This window comes from Athene cunicularia (genome assembly GCF_003259725.1).
Source record: "Athene cunicularia isolate RWA chromosome 20 unlocalized genomic scaffold, athCun1 chr20_part1, whole genome shotgun sequence".
NCBI classification, from domain to species: Eukaryota; Metazoa; Chordata; class Aves; order Strigiformes; family Strigidae; genus Athene; species Athene cunicularia.
Window position 1 is genome coordinate 1,156,440 of NW_020799125.1, and position 19,743 is coordinate 1,176,182.

A 19,743-nucleotide genomic window follows, 5' to 3' on the forward strand; every position below is an offset into this window, starting at 1 on the left:
AAATCACTCCTTTTTCACGGCTCACCATGTAATTAGAGATCCCCTCAGGGACCAATATTCACTTTAGATCAGCCAGGGAAGAGACAGCCTGTTTACAAGCCGCATGCACAGTATGGGAAGCACCTCCTTTAACAATGTCTCTCCTGCCGTAAGGGTTTAATAACAACTCAGTAAGCAGCAGCACTTACAGGTGGTTTCCTGGATGCTGGCTGGATCACTGGCATCTTCCCCGTACATCGCGTACACTGCGACAGAGTACCCCGTGCTGGGAGACAGCCCCTCGAGCAGGACCTCAGGCTGGGACACCTTCACCTGCCAACAGAGAGATGTTTTGGGGCACCCTTCAGCTCTAGGGTACCTGCCAATGCCCTCAACAGACCTTACAGAGATACCGGCCAAAGTTCTTTTGGTTACACCAAGGGGATTTCTCCACTTTGGGACTTCACCAGTTGGGTGGGTGCTCTATGGGCTCCCTTCCCCAGGACACGCATCACCTTCTCCTACCCTGGTCTGCAGAGGCGTGAGTCTCTTCCACAAAAATACTGTTGCTGCTGTTGTTCTGGGTTGGCTCAGGGACCCCTCACCCCAAAAAGGCCATTGAATGACTCGAGCGTGGCCAGAGAAGGGCAACGGAGCTGGGGCAGGGCCTGGAGCACAGGTCTGCTGGGGAGCGGCTGGGGGAACTGGGGGGGTTCAGTCTGGAGAAGAGGAGGCTGAGGGGAGACCTCCTGGCCCTCTGCAACTCCCTGCCAGGAGGGGGCAGAGAGGGGGATGAGTCTCTGGAGCCAAGGCCCCAGCGCCAGGCCCCGAGGGAATGGCCTCAGGCTGCCCAGGGCAGGGTCAGGCTGGCTCTGAGGAAGGATTTCTGTGCAGAAGGGGCTGTTGGGCGTTGGAATGGGCTGCCCAGGGCAGGGGGAGTCCCCGGGATCCCTGGAGGGGTTGAAGAGTCGGGCTGAGCCAGCGCTGAGGGATCTGGGGGAGCTGAGAACGGTCAGGGTGGGGGTCACGGTTGGGCTGGAGGAGCTTCAGGGGCTTTTCCAACCCAGAGGATTCTGATTCTGTGATTTATGTGAGCTGTGATCCCACTTTGCTCAGACACAGGGCAAGCTCTTGCAGAAGAGCTCCCCGCTGCCAGCAGACCCGTAGCAGCTGGGCTGCTGCCACCTGCCGCTAACACAGCACGGCCACAGCTCTCCTCCAGCCTGCTCGCTGCAAAAACGCACCCCAGAGACTTTGAGGAGTCTGCACACAATGGAAAGCGGTTTTATAAAAGGCTGGGAACATTGTAATGGTGGTTTTGCAGACATCCCGTAGCCTTAGAACATCACGCTCTTACAGTGAGTAGGTCAGGTAACTGCAGAAATGCTCTAATACGCTAAAATGCATTTTAAAGTAAAAAAAAAAACAACAAAAAACACTAAAACCAAACCACAATTATGTGCTGAAAGCAGAGTATAAGCATTAATCGCTCTGTTTTCAAAAACCATCCTGCAACTGTGCATGCGGGGTAGGAATCTGAGTCATAGAGGCAATAAATGTTCCCCCCATTTTATTTTTTTTTTAATTCATATCCTCAATCTACAGGTGGTCAATAGCTCATTAAAATACACACATGACTAAGGGTTCTTAGATGTTTTTAAGGATTTTCCCTTCATCAAGCAGTGTTTCCATCCTTACGCGGTGTCGTAGGGCTGGTTTTAGAGGTCAGCAAAAACTGCCCTAACAAATTTTCAGTTAACATTTTAAGATAAAGGGAGTAAACCATTTCTGTACAGCCTCAAGGATACAACAATCACACTTGGGGCTGCAAAGATGTGAGTTCAGTGCCTGGGTTTCCCGAACCCCACGAGGCAGTCAGTTCTCTCCCTATGACTTAATTTCCCACGTGAACCCCTCACAGATTTAAATCAATTTGAGATACATCATTTAAAAAATGAAACACTGCCATGAAAGATGTTGCTGGCAATAATGTTGACGCTTTTTTTTTTTTTTTTTTTTTTTTTTTTTTTTTTTTAAACTCATGATACCAATTCACAAAGGTTAGAGCTAGAACTAAACTCAGACCAGTCAGAGAAAAAAAATAATACTGCCATTATTCTCACGAACTCTACCTCTGTCGTATAGTCCTCTGCTCCATCGGGGGCTGCGGAGCAGAGCACCAGGTACTGCGTGGCTCCCTGGGCTGCCTTCCAGCTCAGCCTCATGCTGTTGTGGCTCAGCTCAGAGACACGCAGGGAGCGAGGGGAAGACAAAGGCACTGAGGGGAAAAAACAAAGCAGAAAGATATCTTTGGTGTAAGAGTCTGAGACAGCTCAAACCCCAGAGGAGACCTGGCTTTGCAGCAGCTACTGCGGGCTGGTGGACATCTACCCCACCTCTAACGCAGGGGAGCAGCCACCTCACGGAGAATAGGCTCAAATCATTTGAATCCCAGGGATAAAAAAAGTGGCAGGGGGTTGCAAGATATTTCTAGCATGGTGTAAGATATTTCTAGCCATGCCAGGGTGGGCTCAACACTTTCCTTTGCAGAGTGACGTAGGTGAAAAGGGACCCTTGAAGGCCTCTGGTACAACCTGCTGCTCAGAGCATGGCCAAGTTACAGCAGGTTGCTCAGGGTCTTGTCTGGTCAAGTACTGAACATCTCCGCGGATGGAGAGAGCTGTAGATAGACTGAACTCGAGGGAGGGGGTAAATTGCCAGGGTCCAGTCTGAGACTATCGCAAAGAAAAATAATACATCAGCATAGTTCTCTCTACTCACGACCTACATGTGGAGGTGACACCTCTCAGCCCATCCCCAACAGCCGTGTCGTAAATAGGAAACACTGACACCAGGTACTCCGTGTGGGAGGTCAGATTGGAGAGCCGCAAGGAGGAGACTGCTCCGTCCAAAACCACCTGAAAGCACAAAGGAGGGCTGTCAAGACAGGGAGGTTCCTGCCTGGTTTTCAGCAAATCAGTGGCTGAACTGGCCTTTCCTAACAAGCGTGGCGTCTTTGTGGGAGATCTGTGCGCAGAAACATGAAGTCCAGTGGCCCTCTGAATTTTGGGCCAGCTAGAATCTCCCCAAAAGAGAGAGGTAAAAGGCACTAAGATTCCTGTCCTCTAAGGCTGGGATCTGTGCAAACGATACTGTAATCATGCTCTTACTGAAATCAGAAGAGATTATCATCAATTTGGATTTGCTTTTCTAAGTGTTATCCATCACAGAAGAGCATCCTTGGACAGCTCTGTGTACCTGAGTGTCCCCTGAGTCAAAACAGGTGCTTTAGGGGGGGGGATAACACCGCATAAGAGAAAAATTTGCGTCGGCACAGCCTGAAGTATTTCCAGCAAGATGACATTTACCCGATGTCCTCTTCTATCCTGTCATCCTATCGGCTGATCACATTTACACTCTGTGCATTTAATTTCATCTCTGGCTTCAGCTGATGTCCCACAGGAACTCTACCTCTACCTTCATCTTTTTGTCTACCCAAGTCTACTTAAATTCCCAGCCACCATCTGGAAGATACTGCAGTCTCAGATGTCCAGAGAAAGGCCTCTCACCTCTTTGGGAGTACCACCCTTAGATGGGTAATACACAATCCGATATTTCTTTGGTGGTCTCAGAGGAGGACTCCAGGTCAAGTGCATGCTCTTAGAGGTCACAGCTGATATTTTAAGGTCAGTTGGGCTCAGCTGGGGACCCGTGTTCACAGGGATATCTTTAACAGTGCCGCCTAGAAATTAAAAACACAGTCACTTTCTTATATTCAGACTTTTCATGCCAAATATACTTTCTAGCTCATATATGAGTGACATTTTTCAAATCAAGTTACAGCCTCCCTCCCTGTAAAAACTGTTCCAAACTGCTCTGAAATAAATATTTAAAAATTGGGCATACAGAGAACATAAATACTCCACAGAGAACAGGCTGTGTATTTTCCTGCGTGCCGGGAATATCTTTTCAACGCAAGTCTGCATTTTTGCGTGGATCCAAAAGATGGATTTCCTCATCGTGAAAATTTGTCAAAATGAACAAGAAGCTATTTTGTTTTCTTTTTTGAGCAGTCCACCTTTCTTTAGCCTAATCTGCACCTTTGAAAAGTGTCTAATTACATCAGACATGAGCATCAAAATAAAAGTATGCTTGAAAGTTCGACTTTCCCATTCGCCTTAGGCCAATCTTAGATCAGAGAGAGATGGAAATACGTACATGATATTTCTCCTGAGGATCTAAGCTAACATCTGGAGTGGTTCTTCACTCTCTTGCTCACCGTACAAACTGCTCTCCAGCAAAGGAAGGAGAAAGGCTGTTTGGTTTTAACTTGAAAATGCCTTGGAGAGCCATCATTTAAAGTGTGGAGAAAAAAAGAGATGTGTTTAGATGTTTTATCATCTCTTCGTACCTCCACATTTCCTCTGTACACTTTCCCTAATATATTCTCAGATTAGCTCTTCTGTTTTTTCTGCCTCCTCTTGGTTGGAAGAAACTCAGAAAAGGAGACGGCTACAACACACTTATCACACCATATGATAAGAGTAGAGGGAAAAGAAGTCCCCTCTTCCCTACAACGGTAGTTGTTGTCGTTAGGTGTTCATATCCACCAAGAGTTATCCAACCCCCTGGTAGAAATGGCTGTTGCCTGTATTGGCTCACATGCCAAAAGCAGATAACTAAACCAAGAGGATCAGAACGGAAACTTCTACAGGGAACATCTCTCCGTGACTTGTTAGAGACAGCAGAGACTCTGCAGTGGAGTGAGAGTGGAAGAACTGCATCCAGAAGGTCTCGTAGAAGACAACGATCACAGGAGGAACCGGCCAACACATTGACCATCGTCAGGCAGAAAGAGGGCTGAGCAAGGAGATCAGCACTGGAGGAGAAGCGTTAGGGGGTGCTGACAGGGTGGTGGAGCTCATGGCGACACAGGTATGAGGAAGGGTCAATCCTGATGGCAAGGAAGGTACCTAGTGAGCAGAAGGAAGCTCGGCCCTCACTGAGGAAGTTTCACATCACCTGCATTTTCCTTGTTGCTCTTCTCTTTGATCCTGGCGCAGAGGACCCGGGTGAGCCTGCCAATCAGAGAGCTCAGCAGCGGGAAGTCCAGCACGTTGTACACGGTGAGCTCCAGCGGCTCTGAGGCCACCTGCTTCAGCTCTGCCTCGTCCGCGTTCTTCACCCCTGCAACCAGAGCAGAGAACAAGACTGAGAAACCCCCCGGAGAGGAGCAGCTGCTGCCTCCTGCTTCTGTGTCGTTTGTTCAGGGGCAGGATGGGTCCACCACCATCCTGGTATCCAAGCAGAGCTTCCCAGTCCTCCCAGTAGGCTGGTGGTGTCTGAGAATGGCCTTGGGCTCTCCTGCAGCACCAGCATCAGTCCAGCCTGGGAAGGGCTTCCAGCTCTGTGGGTTCAGAGGGTCTTTTGTGGCCTGGGGACAGTTTAGTGAATCCTTCTGTTTGCCTGCCTCCTCATCACTTGCTGTCTTTGCTATCAGAAAGGCAGGTATTTTTCACCCTAAGAGGCAGTTGGCATAAAAGGGGGAATAAGAGAACGAATAAGCAAACAATTTTATATTTATGAGGTGCCAGCACTCCCCACAGAGATCCTGTTGTTCCATCAGAGCATCACATCGCATTTCAAGAGTGTCAGGGCTGAGCAGACCTTCACCATCAGAGCACTCCATCCCAACCCTTCTGCTCCCCATCTTCATTAACCCTCTGCAGACCAAGCCCCACAGCATACAACTTATTTGTTTTAATTACAAATTTTCCTTCCCGGTGCTAGGTGCAAGGTCACCCTAGCGTTGCCCAAGCAGTACCGCTGCCAAATGGGGACCCCACCTGGTTTCTCGAGTCCAAGACCATTACCTTAACGGCTTTGCCAGCTTCCTTCCCCCTTGCTCTTGCGCTGAGAACCAAGGTGCTACTGAGGTTAGTACTCGGGTCCTGATGTCTAAGGACCAAACGTGAGCTTCTCCTCTAGTCAGAGTGGAAAGGCAAAGACCCCTGCCAGGAACAGATCTCCGAGACATTTCAGGTACACAACGTTAGTCTGTTGTGCTGCACAACAAAGACCTGAGGCTCAGCAGCTCCACTCAGTCCACGGAAGGAATCACAGCGCCAGTCACTTAGCTGCATCACCCTATGCAATAAACCCTTGCCTGTCTCTTCCCAACATAAATTAATACTTAAAGTCTGGGGATTGCAATTTTAGAAGATTTTTCAATGTAACTTTATTGCTCATGTGTTAGTCTCTAGCAGACTCGTGTAGTCATCAAGGACAGAGCTGCCCGAGGCCATTTTGTGTCTCATTATTGCTGCTGGATAGTGAGGAGCAGATAACGTTATTATTCAGAGAAACGGAAAGTTGAGAGAGGCAGTAATTATCAAGGAGGTCTCCTGCCCTCCCCAATACAATGTTCTCTCACCTAATTTCACAGCTGAGAATATTGTTCTCATGGCACAGGTCTCTGAGGTTGGCAAAGGTCTTTAGACAGGAGGTGTGAAATCTCTCACGTAAAAGAATATTTTTTCTAAACAAACAAAAAACCCTTTGAAGACATTGTGAATGCTGAATAAATGGCTCAATTTTCATCTTAGACCCCATGTAATGAGGTCTTACCCACTACCTTAGTTTTACAGCCTCAGTATGCTTCTATCGAAGTTGAGGGAACATAACCTTCAATTTGAAGAAGATCAAGAGTAGGTTGGCTTTATCCTTTGGTTTATTGATGGCTGTGAGCTTACCAATGGCAAATATCTCTATGCCCAGGTTTTTCAAGGTCTGAGCAGCCAGGTTGGCATCATCCTGGGATTTTCCATCAGTCAGGAGTATCACCAGCTTCTCAGCCCCCAGCCGGGCACCAGCCTCTGGTTTCAGATTCTTCTCCAGGACGTGGGTCAGCGCCAGACCTGGGGAGGAGCAGAGATGGATGATGTGCTGCAGCCTTGCCACCAACTCCCCCACACACCCCTTTGCTCCTTTCTCTGCCCCCAGTGGCCTTGCTCTCCACTGAGGACGTCATCCCGTGGGAACACCTTCCCTCACTGCAGCCACACAGATCATTTAGCAGAGACCTGCGAGGTGGAGGTACCTGTGAAGGTGTTGCCACCCTTGTACCGCAAATTCCTCACGGCCTCCAGCACCTGGTCCCTCGTAGAGTAAGCGCTCAGCTCCCACTCTGTGCGGGGATCGCTGCTGTACTGGGACAGCCCTGGGGAAGGCAAGAGCTATCAGCATCGTGCAAGCCAAGGTAAACTGCAAGAGGAGACTTGTTTTGAGGGAGACGGCGTCGGGCTTGCCATGGGAGGATGCCACAAAATAACTGAAGGGTGTGAGGGTTTGGAGCAGATTTGGTTTCTAGCTCCACTGTTCTGTGTGGTCCTTGCCACGCAGGCAGCAAAATGATGCTTCAGATCCCACTGGGCACAGTGGTACTTACCCCTGCGGTAGTGCTCTGAAGTATTTTACGAGGTCTCGATGTTAACCGGGGTTGAACTACTTGGCTGCAAAGAGTAGGAAGGATTTACGCTGTCCTACTCCACGTACAGCCTGGTCAGTGTTAGCTACACTCAGAACTGGAAGCAGCACCTTTCTTAGCTGAACTCAAAGCAGCTCCAAGGCAGCGCTGCCACCACATCTGTCTGTGCGATGCTGTGGAGGCTGAGAACCTTGTCGGAGGTAGGTCACAAATCCCCCCAGTGCATCTCAGAACCAACGCCCAAACTGGTGTGGCACAGACATTGCTCCTGCTCACTGTGCAGCCATTGCTCACAGCCACTAGAGGCCAGAGCTTGCTACCAGATGGGAAAAGCTGACAAAAACAAGCAGGACCTTACCCTAAAGGGAAAAAAAAAACCTCCTCAGAGGAGCACATAACCACAGGAAGAGACCAAGGCTCCTTCAAACATGGATTTCCCAAGGTCAGGAAACAGGAAAGTGTCCTACCTACTCTTATCTTGTCTTGGGCAATACTGAATGGGGAAATCAGATTGCTCAGAAACTCCTTAATGAGCTTGAAATTGTTGCGTCCGATGCTCCAAGATCCATCCACAAGCAGGACAATATCCGTCATTGCAGATGTGTCGCACTGAAACTGGGAACCTGGAGGGTGTAAGGTTTGATACTGAGAGAAGCAATTGTAAAGGAGGAAAACTTGCCTCAGTTTTAAGACAAAAAGAAAATCTACAGTGTAAGGCCTTGTCTGGATGGTGGATTGGACCATCTGCCAGCCTGATCCATCCCGGCATCTTGGGAAAACCACGTGGCTGAGGGTAACCCATCTCAGTACCAGGAAACTGAGTGGTGCACAGCTGCATTTCTGCAAAGAATGGGTTAAAGCTGTCAGGAAGCGTGTGCCTAGCCCAAGCCCTGCTCCCTGCAAGCTGTCAGCTCAATTATATCTCAGCCCCAGCCCAGTGCTTCCCTTTTATTTAGCCTAAGTCTCCAAGAATTGCAGGTGATTGCTTAATTCCATTCCATCGCGAGATCCCCTGTGGGCTAAAATTATTTCATGGCTTTATATTAAATCCAATCTCTCCGTAAAAACCTGCTGGCGTCACAGATACTCCAGCCCTGCCTTTGTCCCCACCTCAGGTCTGCAGGATAAGATAGGGCATGTTGCTGATCAAATGCATCTTCCCTGAATATTTTTCAAATGGGGGAACTTTTTAATCTCTGGTGGAGGGAAATAGATGATCCCATCAAAATTCAGTGGGCTGCAGAGAGGTTACTCTCTTATCTCTTTTCACAGCTGTGGGTTCCTACTGGTCTCCAGGGACCAAACGAGGATGCTCTGGCCAATCCCATTCCCATTTCAACAGTACTGTGAGCCGTCCACTCTGCCACAGTCTCAAGTGACAAATCTGAAGAATCATTATGGATGAGTTATCTGTGAAACGTGAAGAACAAGTCCAGAAGGTGGAGGAGGTTGAGTAACAAACATCACTGATGCAATCCTCCCCTTCTGAAGGCTTGGAAAGGCCCACGGCTGGGGAGCTCTGCTGAAGAATTCAAAACTCATATATGGACCGGTCAGATGCAGAGGGAGGTGTCAACGTGGAGAGAGAGAATAGTGGCAAATCAATAAATTAAATCATCTGGAAGGAAATTCTGGCCTAGCTCCAGCTTGCCTTAAAACCTGTGGTGTTCTACAGAACTCCAGATTCCCCCAGTGACCCCCGACAGCTCCCCAGAGCACGACCCTGCAGTCGAAGGCACCATCAGCAGCATTTGTACTCTTGAAAATCTTGGTGACAGAGAGTGCGGTGGAAAGTTTGTGTTCCACAAGCTTTAGGGAAAACAGTGGGGAAGAAGGAGCAAGCCCTGTCTGAACCCCCTCTCACCTCGCTTCAGGGAATCCTTTGTGGGTTTTTCTTTTCCTAAAGTCTCTCGCTCCGGGTTTGCAGGAGGGCGCTGGGATGATCTCGTGGTTGTTGGTGTTGCTTCTGTCACGCCCGCCTCCGTACTGGCCTGTTTTTTTGTGGTTTCTCCTGAGCCCTTTGGCTGAGTTCCCTTCTGCCTTTTCTTCTCAGCTCTCTCCTTTGCTGTGCTCCAAAGAGAAAAAAAATCCATTGTCCCTGGCTGGGTTATCCCCATGCAACCTGCTGCAGCCAGCAGCTGATTCCAGCCACATTTGACTGAGGTGTAGGGGGCACGAAGGGGATAAAAGCCCTACAAAATTTATGCAAATAGATAACTAGACAAAGGAGGCCATTCTGTCTCTGAGAGGGTTGTACATGGACTCAGGAGTTAATAATAACGTTAGTAGTGGATCAGATCAAAAGTTTGTCTTTACCATTATCTTTGATGATGAAAAATGATGAACATTTATAAAATATAAATCAGGGAAAACATACCTACTTTTCCTGGCACCTAATACCCAGTGTACTCTCCAGACCTCAGCAATCTGTGACTTGGAAACATCCTGAGCTAGTGCAAGTCTTTTTGTACAACGGCCCTGATGGATCTGTCTTCCACCAACAAGTATAATTGACTCTCGAACTCATGCAAACCTTGTGGCCAGATGCATGAGGAGCTAATATAAAATCCTCAGCAACGGGGGAGGGCTCACACCATCTTGCAGACCATCTGCAGCCAACTTTAGGACACAGCTCTGAGGGAATCGAGCACCCCAGTGTTTAGGGAGCAGCTTGTCCTCAAAGAATCCTCTCGGTTGAAGGATGCGACTGTATCTGCTGAACTTGAGTATCTGCCCTCCCCGGGAATGCATGGATATGCTTTTTCAGGTGGTTTGGCATGAGGTGCAAATATTTTTAGGTTACTTAATGGGTTTTTGTAGTTAAGACCCGCATGCAAGGTACGAGACTGAGCTAGCATGCCTCGCTGAATGAATGTCCCCGTTGAAGTAGGGTTGCAGGGAGAGGGTGGGAGTAGGTTTAGGGACAGCTGTGCTTAATGCTCTAACCACAGTAGCATGGCAGAGGCCGTGGCTAAAAAAAAAAATTAAAAAAAAATCAATCCACTGTGACTCCAGGATGGTCTGTGCACCCACCTGGCTGTGTCAAGACGGTGTTCAGGGGTGGTGGAGTGGCCTCTGCCACCCCACTCTGCTCAGCTGCTGAGTTCCCCGAAGAGGTGAGATTCTTTGCTGACGCAGCTCCTGAGTTTCTTCGGTTATTTCTAGTCTGGGATGCATTTTTTAGTTCCTCTACTGTAGGAAGACCAAAAGCAGAGAGAGAAGGTCAATCTAGGCAGGTCTGTGAGTCACAGTCCATCCTCTTGCTCCTCACCATCCCCCTTTCTCATCTTCCAACCAAAACAGTAACAGGCTCTGGGATTGCCACATAGTCTGCAGGGCATACGCCAGAGGACAAGCTCCGAGGACCCACATCTCCAAGAGCCTCAGGAGCTCTGAGCGGTAAAATGTAGTGCACACTACTTACTCACAAATTTCCTCTTGGCAAACAGGGATTCCTGGGAGCCGTTGAGCACGTAGACCTGCAGCGTGTATTCCTTGGTAGGGCTCAGCCCCCCCACTGTGGCTTTGGGAGTCTTGGTTTTCAGCATGACTTCTTGCTCAGAGTCCCCTGAGGTGGGATGAAGCCACATTTCAGAGCCTGTCAGAGCTTAAATTTAAGCTGACAGTAGCAAAAGCACTGCTGAAATGCAGGGAATGTCTGCCTAGGGACCTCAGTCAACTCCTATTTCTTTTTTTTTTTTTTTTTTTTTTTTTAATTTTGTAGATCTCGGATTTTTACTCTTTTTCCCAATCCAGAGCTGAGAACATTTAGGTTTATTTTTAAAATCCCTGATATGTGCCCAAAATGGAAAAACAGTTCGCATCCAGCATTAGAGCAACTCTCACCAGCTTCTCAAGGAGCTGATCACCAACTTTTCGAGGAGTGAAAAGCTGATCTTCAGAGGGCAAAGACAGGACAATTTCTAGTAAATATTGCTTATGAAAACATCTAACCAATTGATGTGCTTGAGGTCACACGCAACAAAGCGAGGAAGCGGCCTGGTGTTTCTGAAGGTCATCACTGGCACTTTGGACTCAACTCCTTACTTATCCCAGTCACTCTTGCTGGGCTGCCTCTGCAAGCCCCATCTCTCCCAAGGGTGGCTGCTGTCTGCAGGGAGACTGCTCATTTCTGGGGCTGTCGTTGCCTCCAGACCCCTCCTGCCATGTCCTGGGGCTGTGATACCTGGACCAGCTGGGACCTGGGGCATTTCTGCACTGGCACGGCATTGGCATCTCTGCAAAGCAGCAGCCAGCGCTGCACCACAGTTTCTGTGCTACACGAAACAAAGGGAGAGAGGCAAATTATCTCCCTAAAATCCTCTGATTAAGAAAGTTCTACAGGCTTTAGATTATGAGGATGGATGCGTTTCTGACCCTGCTGTCCTGGAGACGGAGCTCCCCAGCCTACGCAGAGGGAAAGCCTCAGGCATGTGCCGGGAGGGAGCACTGACAGGGATTCCCTGCATTCCCGGGATGCTCATTGCTGTCTGCTGAGCTGAGGCCTGAGGAGCAGCAGGGCAGGGAAGGAATGAGAAACCTCCTGCTCCAGCTTGGGGAACAGGTGGGGACTGAGCTAAAAGCAGGGGGATGATCACAAGAGCTCTGCCGCACGCACTCTGCCTAGCAGCTCCCTTCTCTGGCTCACTGGGAGAGTGGCAGCGACTGAAAACCAAATGTCAGCCAAGACTAAGGTTGCTTCCAACCATTGCTCCCCACCAAGGGACATCGTGTCCTTCCAACACCACCAGGTTCAACATCCAAAGTCAAGGAGAGCCCCCCCACACACAGGGTCAAGCGCTTCCCATCCCGTGTCCCCGCAGGTGGGGAGAGAGTTGGGAGCTCCCACAGAAGAACCAGACAATGGACCTTTCATCATCTTTTTTTTCTCACGCAGTCCCAAAAAGCAACACTTTCTGGCTAGTGCTTTCCCTGAGGATGAAGAGGGATGAATTTCAACTCCCTCTTGGGAATGAGTGATAGAGGGAGTGTGCCTGCAGGGATGTGGCACTACAGACTGCTCTCGTGGTGGCCAGAAAGGCTTCTTGTCCACTCTGCATGTACAGCCAGGGGAAAGCTTTGATCTAGGTAATGAACACTTAAACCCAGAACAACCAGTGGATAATTCCCTCTGCCTTATCTCGATCATCTTAAGCTCTAAATAATGCTTTTACTTAAGTCCTGTTGTCCACCAGTCCAAAGGTGGAGCTCAGTCCCTCACTCATACAATAAATCTCTGCTGGGTCTGATGTCCAACACATTAGCACATACCTGCCATGGGCTTTACCCGAACTTTGTAGCCGTTGATGTTCCCTTCAGTCTCTTTCCATTTCATTTGGAGCCTGTCTTCCGAAAGGACAGTGAGTTTCAGCCGGCCTGACCCTGGGGAGGAAGAGATGAATCACAGAATCGTCTAGGTTGGAAAAGACCTTGAAGATGATCCAGTCCAACCACTCACCTCACACTGACAGTTCCCAGCTACACCAGATCCCTCAGCGCTACGTCGACTCTACTCTTAAAGACCTCCAGGGATGGGGACTCCACCACCACCCTGGGAAGCTCATTCCACGCTGTTATGGATGTAATTCCTCCCTCTGTGCACGCACACACGAAACACAACATATACCACCTCCTCGGGAACAGCTGCAGTGCAGAGGAAACCTTCACCATCCCACGCAAGTCCTCAGCATCCCCTGACACTGCACGGCATCTCCCGCAGTCCCCTGCGCCTCTGCTGGGAAACCTGCCATGAGTCATTGCAAATCTGTAGCCCTCACCCTATGTGAAGAGGAGTTACTCATGTGCTCAAACGAGACCTCGATATATACTGCTGCCAACAGGGAAAACAGCCTCCCTCAAGAAGCGAGGGCTTTCTCTGCACCCCTCACATCTTGGAGGACTCTCCTGGGAGCTTTCATGCAGGACGTTTTGTGTCAGCAAGTGCGTTTGGTGCAAACATCTGAAAGGGGATGGTAGTAAAGAGATAAAAGGGCTCAGCGAGGCTCTTCAATAGTCTTGGGCTGCTGAGAAATACAGAAATTCCCCAGGTGGTGGATCCCATACTGCTCCAGAAGGACCATTTTGGAGGCAGCTTCAAGGACTAGCTAGGTTTAGAAAGAAAGGGGAAAAAAAAAAAAAAACACAAAAAAACAAACCAAACAAAACCTTGATCAAGTGTAAATAACAGTTCCCGGCAGGATCATAACTCATGGGCACCTGCTTATATCAGTTTGTTGCAGGGAGCAGAAAATGCAAATCCTGAAGAAAAAAAAAAAAAGGCAAACCCCGAAGAGAAAAAATAATATCAGACAGGGAGGTAAAAAGAAGAAAGAGCACATTCCCTTATCATCTCGACATTTCACAGATACCTTTTAAACCTCAGCTAGAGAGCTGAACTCACGTGTCATTTTTTGACTCAACGATTCCTTGGGAGAAAAAAAAAAAAAAAAAAATCGCTGTACCGTCATACAAATGTCACCATGAGAAACTCTTTCACTTGACTGGATATAGGATGGCAACTCAGCAGATTTATCTCCCCGCCTCCCCGACACTGTACCTACAGCTGCCTTTCCAGCAGGCTGCCCTGATTCACAAGGAGTGAGCACACGCTTTGCCTGTGCACTACAAGCATCTGCACTCAGATGGCCCCTCGTTTGCAGCTGATACTAATCTCTTTACCATTACTCATAAAAAAAAAAAAAAAAAAAAAAGCAGCTTAGGCTGACCCGGAGTGTCCAGCTCAGTGCTTGCACGCTGTGCTGCACAGGACTCCTCAAGTCCCCAATCTCCCACGATGTCCAGACAGCTCCTGACATCTTTTCCATGAAGTCACAGCCCAGGAAAGCAATGAGAGCTGGCAATGAGGGCTTGCTTGTCTCAGCTCAACATCTGTGCCTTAACCTTCCTTTGCAGAGACTTCCTGCAGGCTGCCCAACAAGCAGATAACTATTTTGGGGAAAACAAAGCTCAGATTCACATCTCAACCCTGGAAAATTTGAAGGGGAAGAAACAAAGCGTGGGGAAGAGGGGTGAGGGGAAAAAAAAAATAAAATCAAATCCTAAAATCATGCCTAAGAGAAATGGTAAAAGATCGTGGAACAATGAGGGGAATTCATAGTTAGATTAAACATGGAGCTGTCTTCTTTTGGCCAAGTGTGGTCCAGCTCCTCGGCCATCACTCTAGGAGCCCAGAAGCTAAAAAGACAAGAATGTCCCCAGACAGATCAGAAAGAACAGCATCCTCTAAAGCACCATTATGTGCTGGATGCAAATGAACCCCAGTGCCATGAAAGCTCCACTGTTCCCCTGCCCTGTGTTGGATGTGCACTATTCGATGCTGTAACCTTGCTCTCTAGCTGATGGAGAGTTAAGCCCAGACTTAACCGCAGAGGCCGGTCTGGAAGATACGTCTGTCCAAACTGTGAGGTGCCATCACCTCTCTAGAAGAACCCTTTGTGTTGACTGCTCCCACAGGAGGCTCAAACATAATATAAAGGTGGTTTTTTAACGTCAGAAAGGCCGTGGTGAGGTGTCACACGTATTTTCTGGTCATTTGTGGTACTACGGGACACTGTAAATTATGGGAGAAATGCACCTCACGTGCTTTCTTATTCAGATGTTGCACCACGTATCACCATAAACGTCCAAAGCGGTAGTTTCAGAGCGCAGGACAGATGCGGTGACTAACAGAAACGACACCCTTTTTCTTCTTGTTTCTCAAGCTCCATTTGCAGATCACATAAGCACCTTTCATTGCTCACACAGGCTGAAATGCATCCCTGGTGCGAGGGAGCGGCGTGCTGGACTGCTGCCAGCGATGAGGACAGGCTTTGCAGGGTGGGGAGGGATCCAGATCCTCTCCCCACATGGGCCCCCGTGATCTCCTGCTGCTCTTTGCGTGTGGGAACGGGCTGTCTGGAGCTTCACCAACAGACACCAGAGCATGGCAGCTCCTTGAAATCCCGCGTGTGATTGGGAATGTCCCTTGCCCAGGGTGATGCTGCCAAAGGGAAGGGCTCGGGCAGGGGCTGGGCCAACCCAGGTGACAGCCAAGCACAAGGAATGGCCCAGGCGAGCTCCTTACCTTGGCCCACTCGTCCCCAGACATGGCTCGCCACAGGCAGGCAGGCAATGAAGAAACAAGTGTGAATCAGCATGGTGAGCAGGACCTACAAGAGGGCAAACATCAGGAAGAAGTAGAAAAAGTCACATTTCACTTTATCAAAACCCAGTTTTTTGCAGTCCTCAGTCCTGAGCTGAGATCCACACACTGACAGCACTGAAGGAGTGGATGGAGAAGCACGTATGAATTCTTTTGCAATTCCTATATCATATTTTATGTTCTTGGTCTCTTCAATGCAGCTGCTCCGTGCCTTGGACCAGCACTAAACTGTGTTTATGAACCCGATGGGGAGTAGGCTTTCACCTAGTGCTCCTCTCAGCCTGGAGACCGGCACTGCTCTCTTGGTGGGACAGTCTCAGCAGCGGTACAATAGCTGCGGGGTTGATCATGGAAACAAGCAACGTGGGCGAAATCACCGGACAGACACCGATACCAGAACAACTTCCAGTTTAAATCATACAGAAGTAATCCATTCCGATTATCGTAACCAAAACCAAGGCAGCTGTACAAACACACAGCACCTTTCTCACGTCCCACGTCTCATGCGCTGATCACGGGTGGAAAAGCATTTTAGAGGAGCCCTCTGGCACGCAGGCCCCTCGCACCACAGATTTAACGACCCTGCAGTTGCTGTGATAAAGCAATTATTCAGCAGGAGGGGTACCACAGACCTAGCGGAGTTTATATGCCAACAATTTAGAAACAAGGGGTTTATTCCTTATTTCGCAGTGGAGTTCCCAAGAAGTTACGTTCAGGGGTTGTTGGGATGGTCTTGTCCGAACTTGTTCACCTGAACGGGCTGAAAACAGACGCAGTTACAGACCTAATCATGGCAGAGGATCGGTTTGACTTAGAAGTAACCTCTGCAGCACCGACAAAGCTGGCTGGCTCACGGACATCGGGCACCTTCAGTTATTTCTGCTGGCCTGGATTTCAGTTTTATTCAGTTTGAGGCAGAAATGTTAGGTCAGCATAAAAACCCCACGATGGAAACACTGCCTCCTCCTCATCTCAGTACAGCAGGTTTAAAATATCTGCTCTTGGCCTTTTGCGATGCATCACTGGCATCTGTCATTTTTGTGCTACACATTTCAGCCTTATCGCTTTCGGCAGAAGCAGACTATACATAAGTTTCTTCCTCTTCCCGTCTGCAGGGACATTTCACTTCTATGTTGATGGACAGGTATTTAGAAGCTCCTGGCAAATGCCTATTTCCCTTCAAATCTGTCAGCTTTTTGAGAGGTTTCAAGAAAAAAATAAACACGCATGTGACTGACCCAGCCATGATCTCCTGGGGTTTAAATCAGCTCTAAATTGCTGTAAGAATGAATGGAAAAACATGCAAGTTATAACAGAGATGTTAACCACCCTGCTCAGTCTGTGATTTTTTTTTTTTTGATTGAAGATCAGGTTATACAGAACAACTGCAGTGTAACTGAAGCCTTTAGCCAAGGGAAACACTTGCCTTTTTTTTTTTTTTTTTTCCCCAGCTAATAAAATGAAGTCATTGCTTATAAAAAACAACAGACATTTTACAGGTGGGTTACAGGAGTCTGACTGTCACCTCAAGAAAAGCAAAGCCTGCCGTGGCTGCAGAGGCACATGTGCCAAACAACAGCAAGAAGCCTGTGCTTGGAAAAATTCCCCCGATGAAAAGTTCATTTGTGCCATTTCTCAATGCCACCAAACTGCTCTTAATTCCCTTGCAACTTCCCCGTGGCTCTGCTGGCAAATGGGATGCCAAACTCTGGCAAAAGAACTGGACTGTGTGTGATTTTTTTTTTCATGTTAATCAGGATTATATGGGACCAGAAATCCAGTAAAATAAACACACAGGCTTTTCCAGCCTGCACTGAACTCCCTGCAGGGCCCCAGCCGGCCAGGAGCTTCCACCCTGATGTGTCAGTAAGGAGACAGTTCAGTATTAACCCAGGTTGGATCCAATCAGTCCCCAGGGTGTGGATCTTTAATGCGGCTAAAGCGAGGAGCCGGGACTTCATCTCTTCTTCCTAGCTCAGAGGAAAAACCCATCGCTATTTTACCTCTTCTCCAACTTCCATTTTCCTACCTGCAAAGCGGGAGCAAGAAACGCCCCAGTCTGACATGGTCAAAGATACACAGCTGGGGGAGCTCCCTCGCTGCAGGTTACCTCCTGGACCCCAAGACCCTACTCCAGGTCTCGCTAGTCCCTTCCCATCCATTTCTGCCCCTGCTGGTCCACCACCCCAGCCAGTCTGAGCTGTGGACCCTGGGATGGAGGGGACCACGGTGACATCAGCCAGCTGGCAGGCAGGGAGCCTCCGGCACGCTGATGCCTCTCTCCCGTTACCCTGGGAAGGAATGTGGAGACAGCAACACATGGAGCATCTGGTGAGTATTTCCAGGACCTGGAAAATGGGTGTGGGGGACACGCACCACTTCCCGCTCACCCCATCTGTGTGCTCAGAGGGGATTTGGAGATTAAGGCAGTCAGAGATCCCCTTATTTGTACAGGAAATGTTAAAAGTAGCCTCTCAAATAAAATCCCATGAAAAATATCACTATCACAAGTTTAAATCAGCACAACTAAAAGCGGGGATCTGGGGGCACTGTGAGTTATTTCCACCCGCCACAGCCACAGTTTGGGGACATTTCCCCACCCCAGAGGGCATCACCATCTCTGCACAGGATCGCTGGCAGAAGCAATGTCACCTCATGGCCCAAGAGAGCAGGGACCTGCCCGAGGTAGCCAGCAGCAGGTTCTGTTCCACACTCCGAGTGCTTTGCTAGTTAAAGGACCTAAACCAGACTTTAAAAAAATAAAATAAAAAAAAAATCCTATCCATGAAACCCTTTCGTTCTCTCCTGGAAATCTGTATTCCAGTTCCACTATTGAACAAAAAGCCTCAATTATCCCAGCACTAGTCTCAAAACAGTAAGGCAGAATTTTCACTTCTAGGCTGAGCTCCCCATAGCCTGGGCAGGCTTAGTAACATCAGCTTGATACAGACCCACACCACACCTCCAGGTGGGAAAAACCCACCCAGACCACTGCTACTGCTAACGTTTTATAGCAGTAACCACAAAACAGACGGAAGAAAACCCAAACCAATGTACACGTCTCTCAGCCATCCCTCCGAAATAATTGCTAAAGCAGCCCTGGCGCTATTTAGACTTGACCTGCAGTGAATTTGAGACTGGAACCTACTTCACCATGAGTGGATGAGACCCGCCACCCCCATGCAGCCTCGGCAGCGCTGCCCCAGCTCCAAGTTTCCCGGAGACCAAAGCCCTGCAGAAGTTCCCTGCTCTGCCAATACCCACGCGTGTCCCAGAGCAACCCAGCCCCTCCTCAGCATCCCTGCGAACCGAGCCCCGAAGGGGAACGAGCCACAGACCTCTGGAGTCAGCCGGGGGGGTGCGATGAATCCAGCTACATTCTTAAATTGTGGGAGAAGCAGCCCTGGCGCCTCGTCTGCTCCTCGGCGTGATCAGAGATTTCAATTCCCAGACGTCAGGAGGAATAAGGAAGGGGAGGGAGAGCAGGGGGAGAGGGACAGTGATTCCCCCACCTCCCTCTCACCACGCAGGGGAGATCGCTGCTTGGCCCCTGCGTGCAGCTAAATAAAGCGTGCGTGAAAAGCAAGAGGCTGCCTCTAAAAAATTTTAAAAAAACCAAAAAAAACAAACAAAAAAACCCACACAAACAAAAAAAACCCAGTAAACAGCTTTCCGTAGTTTTGCTAACTAAATGCTAAATATATGTCCAGGAAGCTGCTCACTGATTTCCTAGAGTGCAGCAACAAGTCGTGGCTCCCGCCCACTGTCAGGCTCCCAGGGGTGAAGTCAGTCCGGCCCCGCTCACATCCCATTAAATATTTTTGAGAGCGTTTGCACTGAAGGCAAAATCGCGTTGCATTTGTTTAAGGAAATTAAGCACATCTGTAAGTTTTGCAAGGCCAGAGGCTGAATCATGAACTGGAGCTCAATGGTGCTTCAGACTCCCCAGCTGCGGGATACGGCCCTGACCTCCATCCGCACGTGGTCCCCAGCCCCAGGAGCGCCTGGGAGAGGCGCCCAGCTCCACGCCAAAAACTTTTTTCAGGAAGATTTTGTCCTCTTTGCCAGGAATGGAAGAACTGACAGTGGCATTTGTCGTTACAAATGGAGGCCAGAT

General features: G+C 49.0%; 1 protein-coding gene across 1 annotated transcript in view; it reads right to left on the reverse strand.

The window, feature by feature from the left end:
- Window positions 1–15,629, reverse strand: part of COL20A1 (collagen type XX alpha 1 chain) — a 49,466-nt gene extending 33,837 nt beyond the window's left edge. Inside the window, exons 1-13 of the mRNA XM_026862049.1 lie at window positions 15,549–15,629; window positions 12,737–12,847; window positions 10,890–11,033; window positions 10,499–10,657; window positions 9,330–9,530; window positions 7,933–8,088; window positions 7,079–7,198; window positions 6,732–6,896; window positions 5,002–5,166; window positions 3,549–3,721; window positions 2,768–2,897; window positions 2,112–2,257; window positions 189–312 (exon numbers count right to left, since the gene is read on the reverse strand). Coding sequence (XP_026717850.1) covers window positions 189–312; window positions 2,112–2,257; window positions 2,768–2,897; window positions 3,549–3,721; window positions 5,002–5,166; window positions 6,732–6,896; window positions 7,079–7,198; window positions 7,933–8,088; window positions 9,330–9,530; window positions 10,499–10,657; window positions 10,890–11,033; window positions 12,737–12,847; window positions 15,549–15,621 — 1,867 coding nt within the window. The 5' untranslated portion in view covers window positions 15,622–15,629. The remainder of the gene's footprint in view (window positions 1–188; window positions 313–2,111; window positions 2,258–2,767; window positions 2,898–3,548; window positions 3,722–5,001; window positions 5,167–6,731; window positions 6,897–7,078; window positions 7,199–7,932; window positions 8,089–9,329; window positions 9,531–10,498; window positions 10,658–10,889; window positions 11,034–12,736; window positions 12,848–15,548) is intronic.
- Between the last annotated feature and the right edge of the window lie 4,114 nt (window positions 15,630–19,743).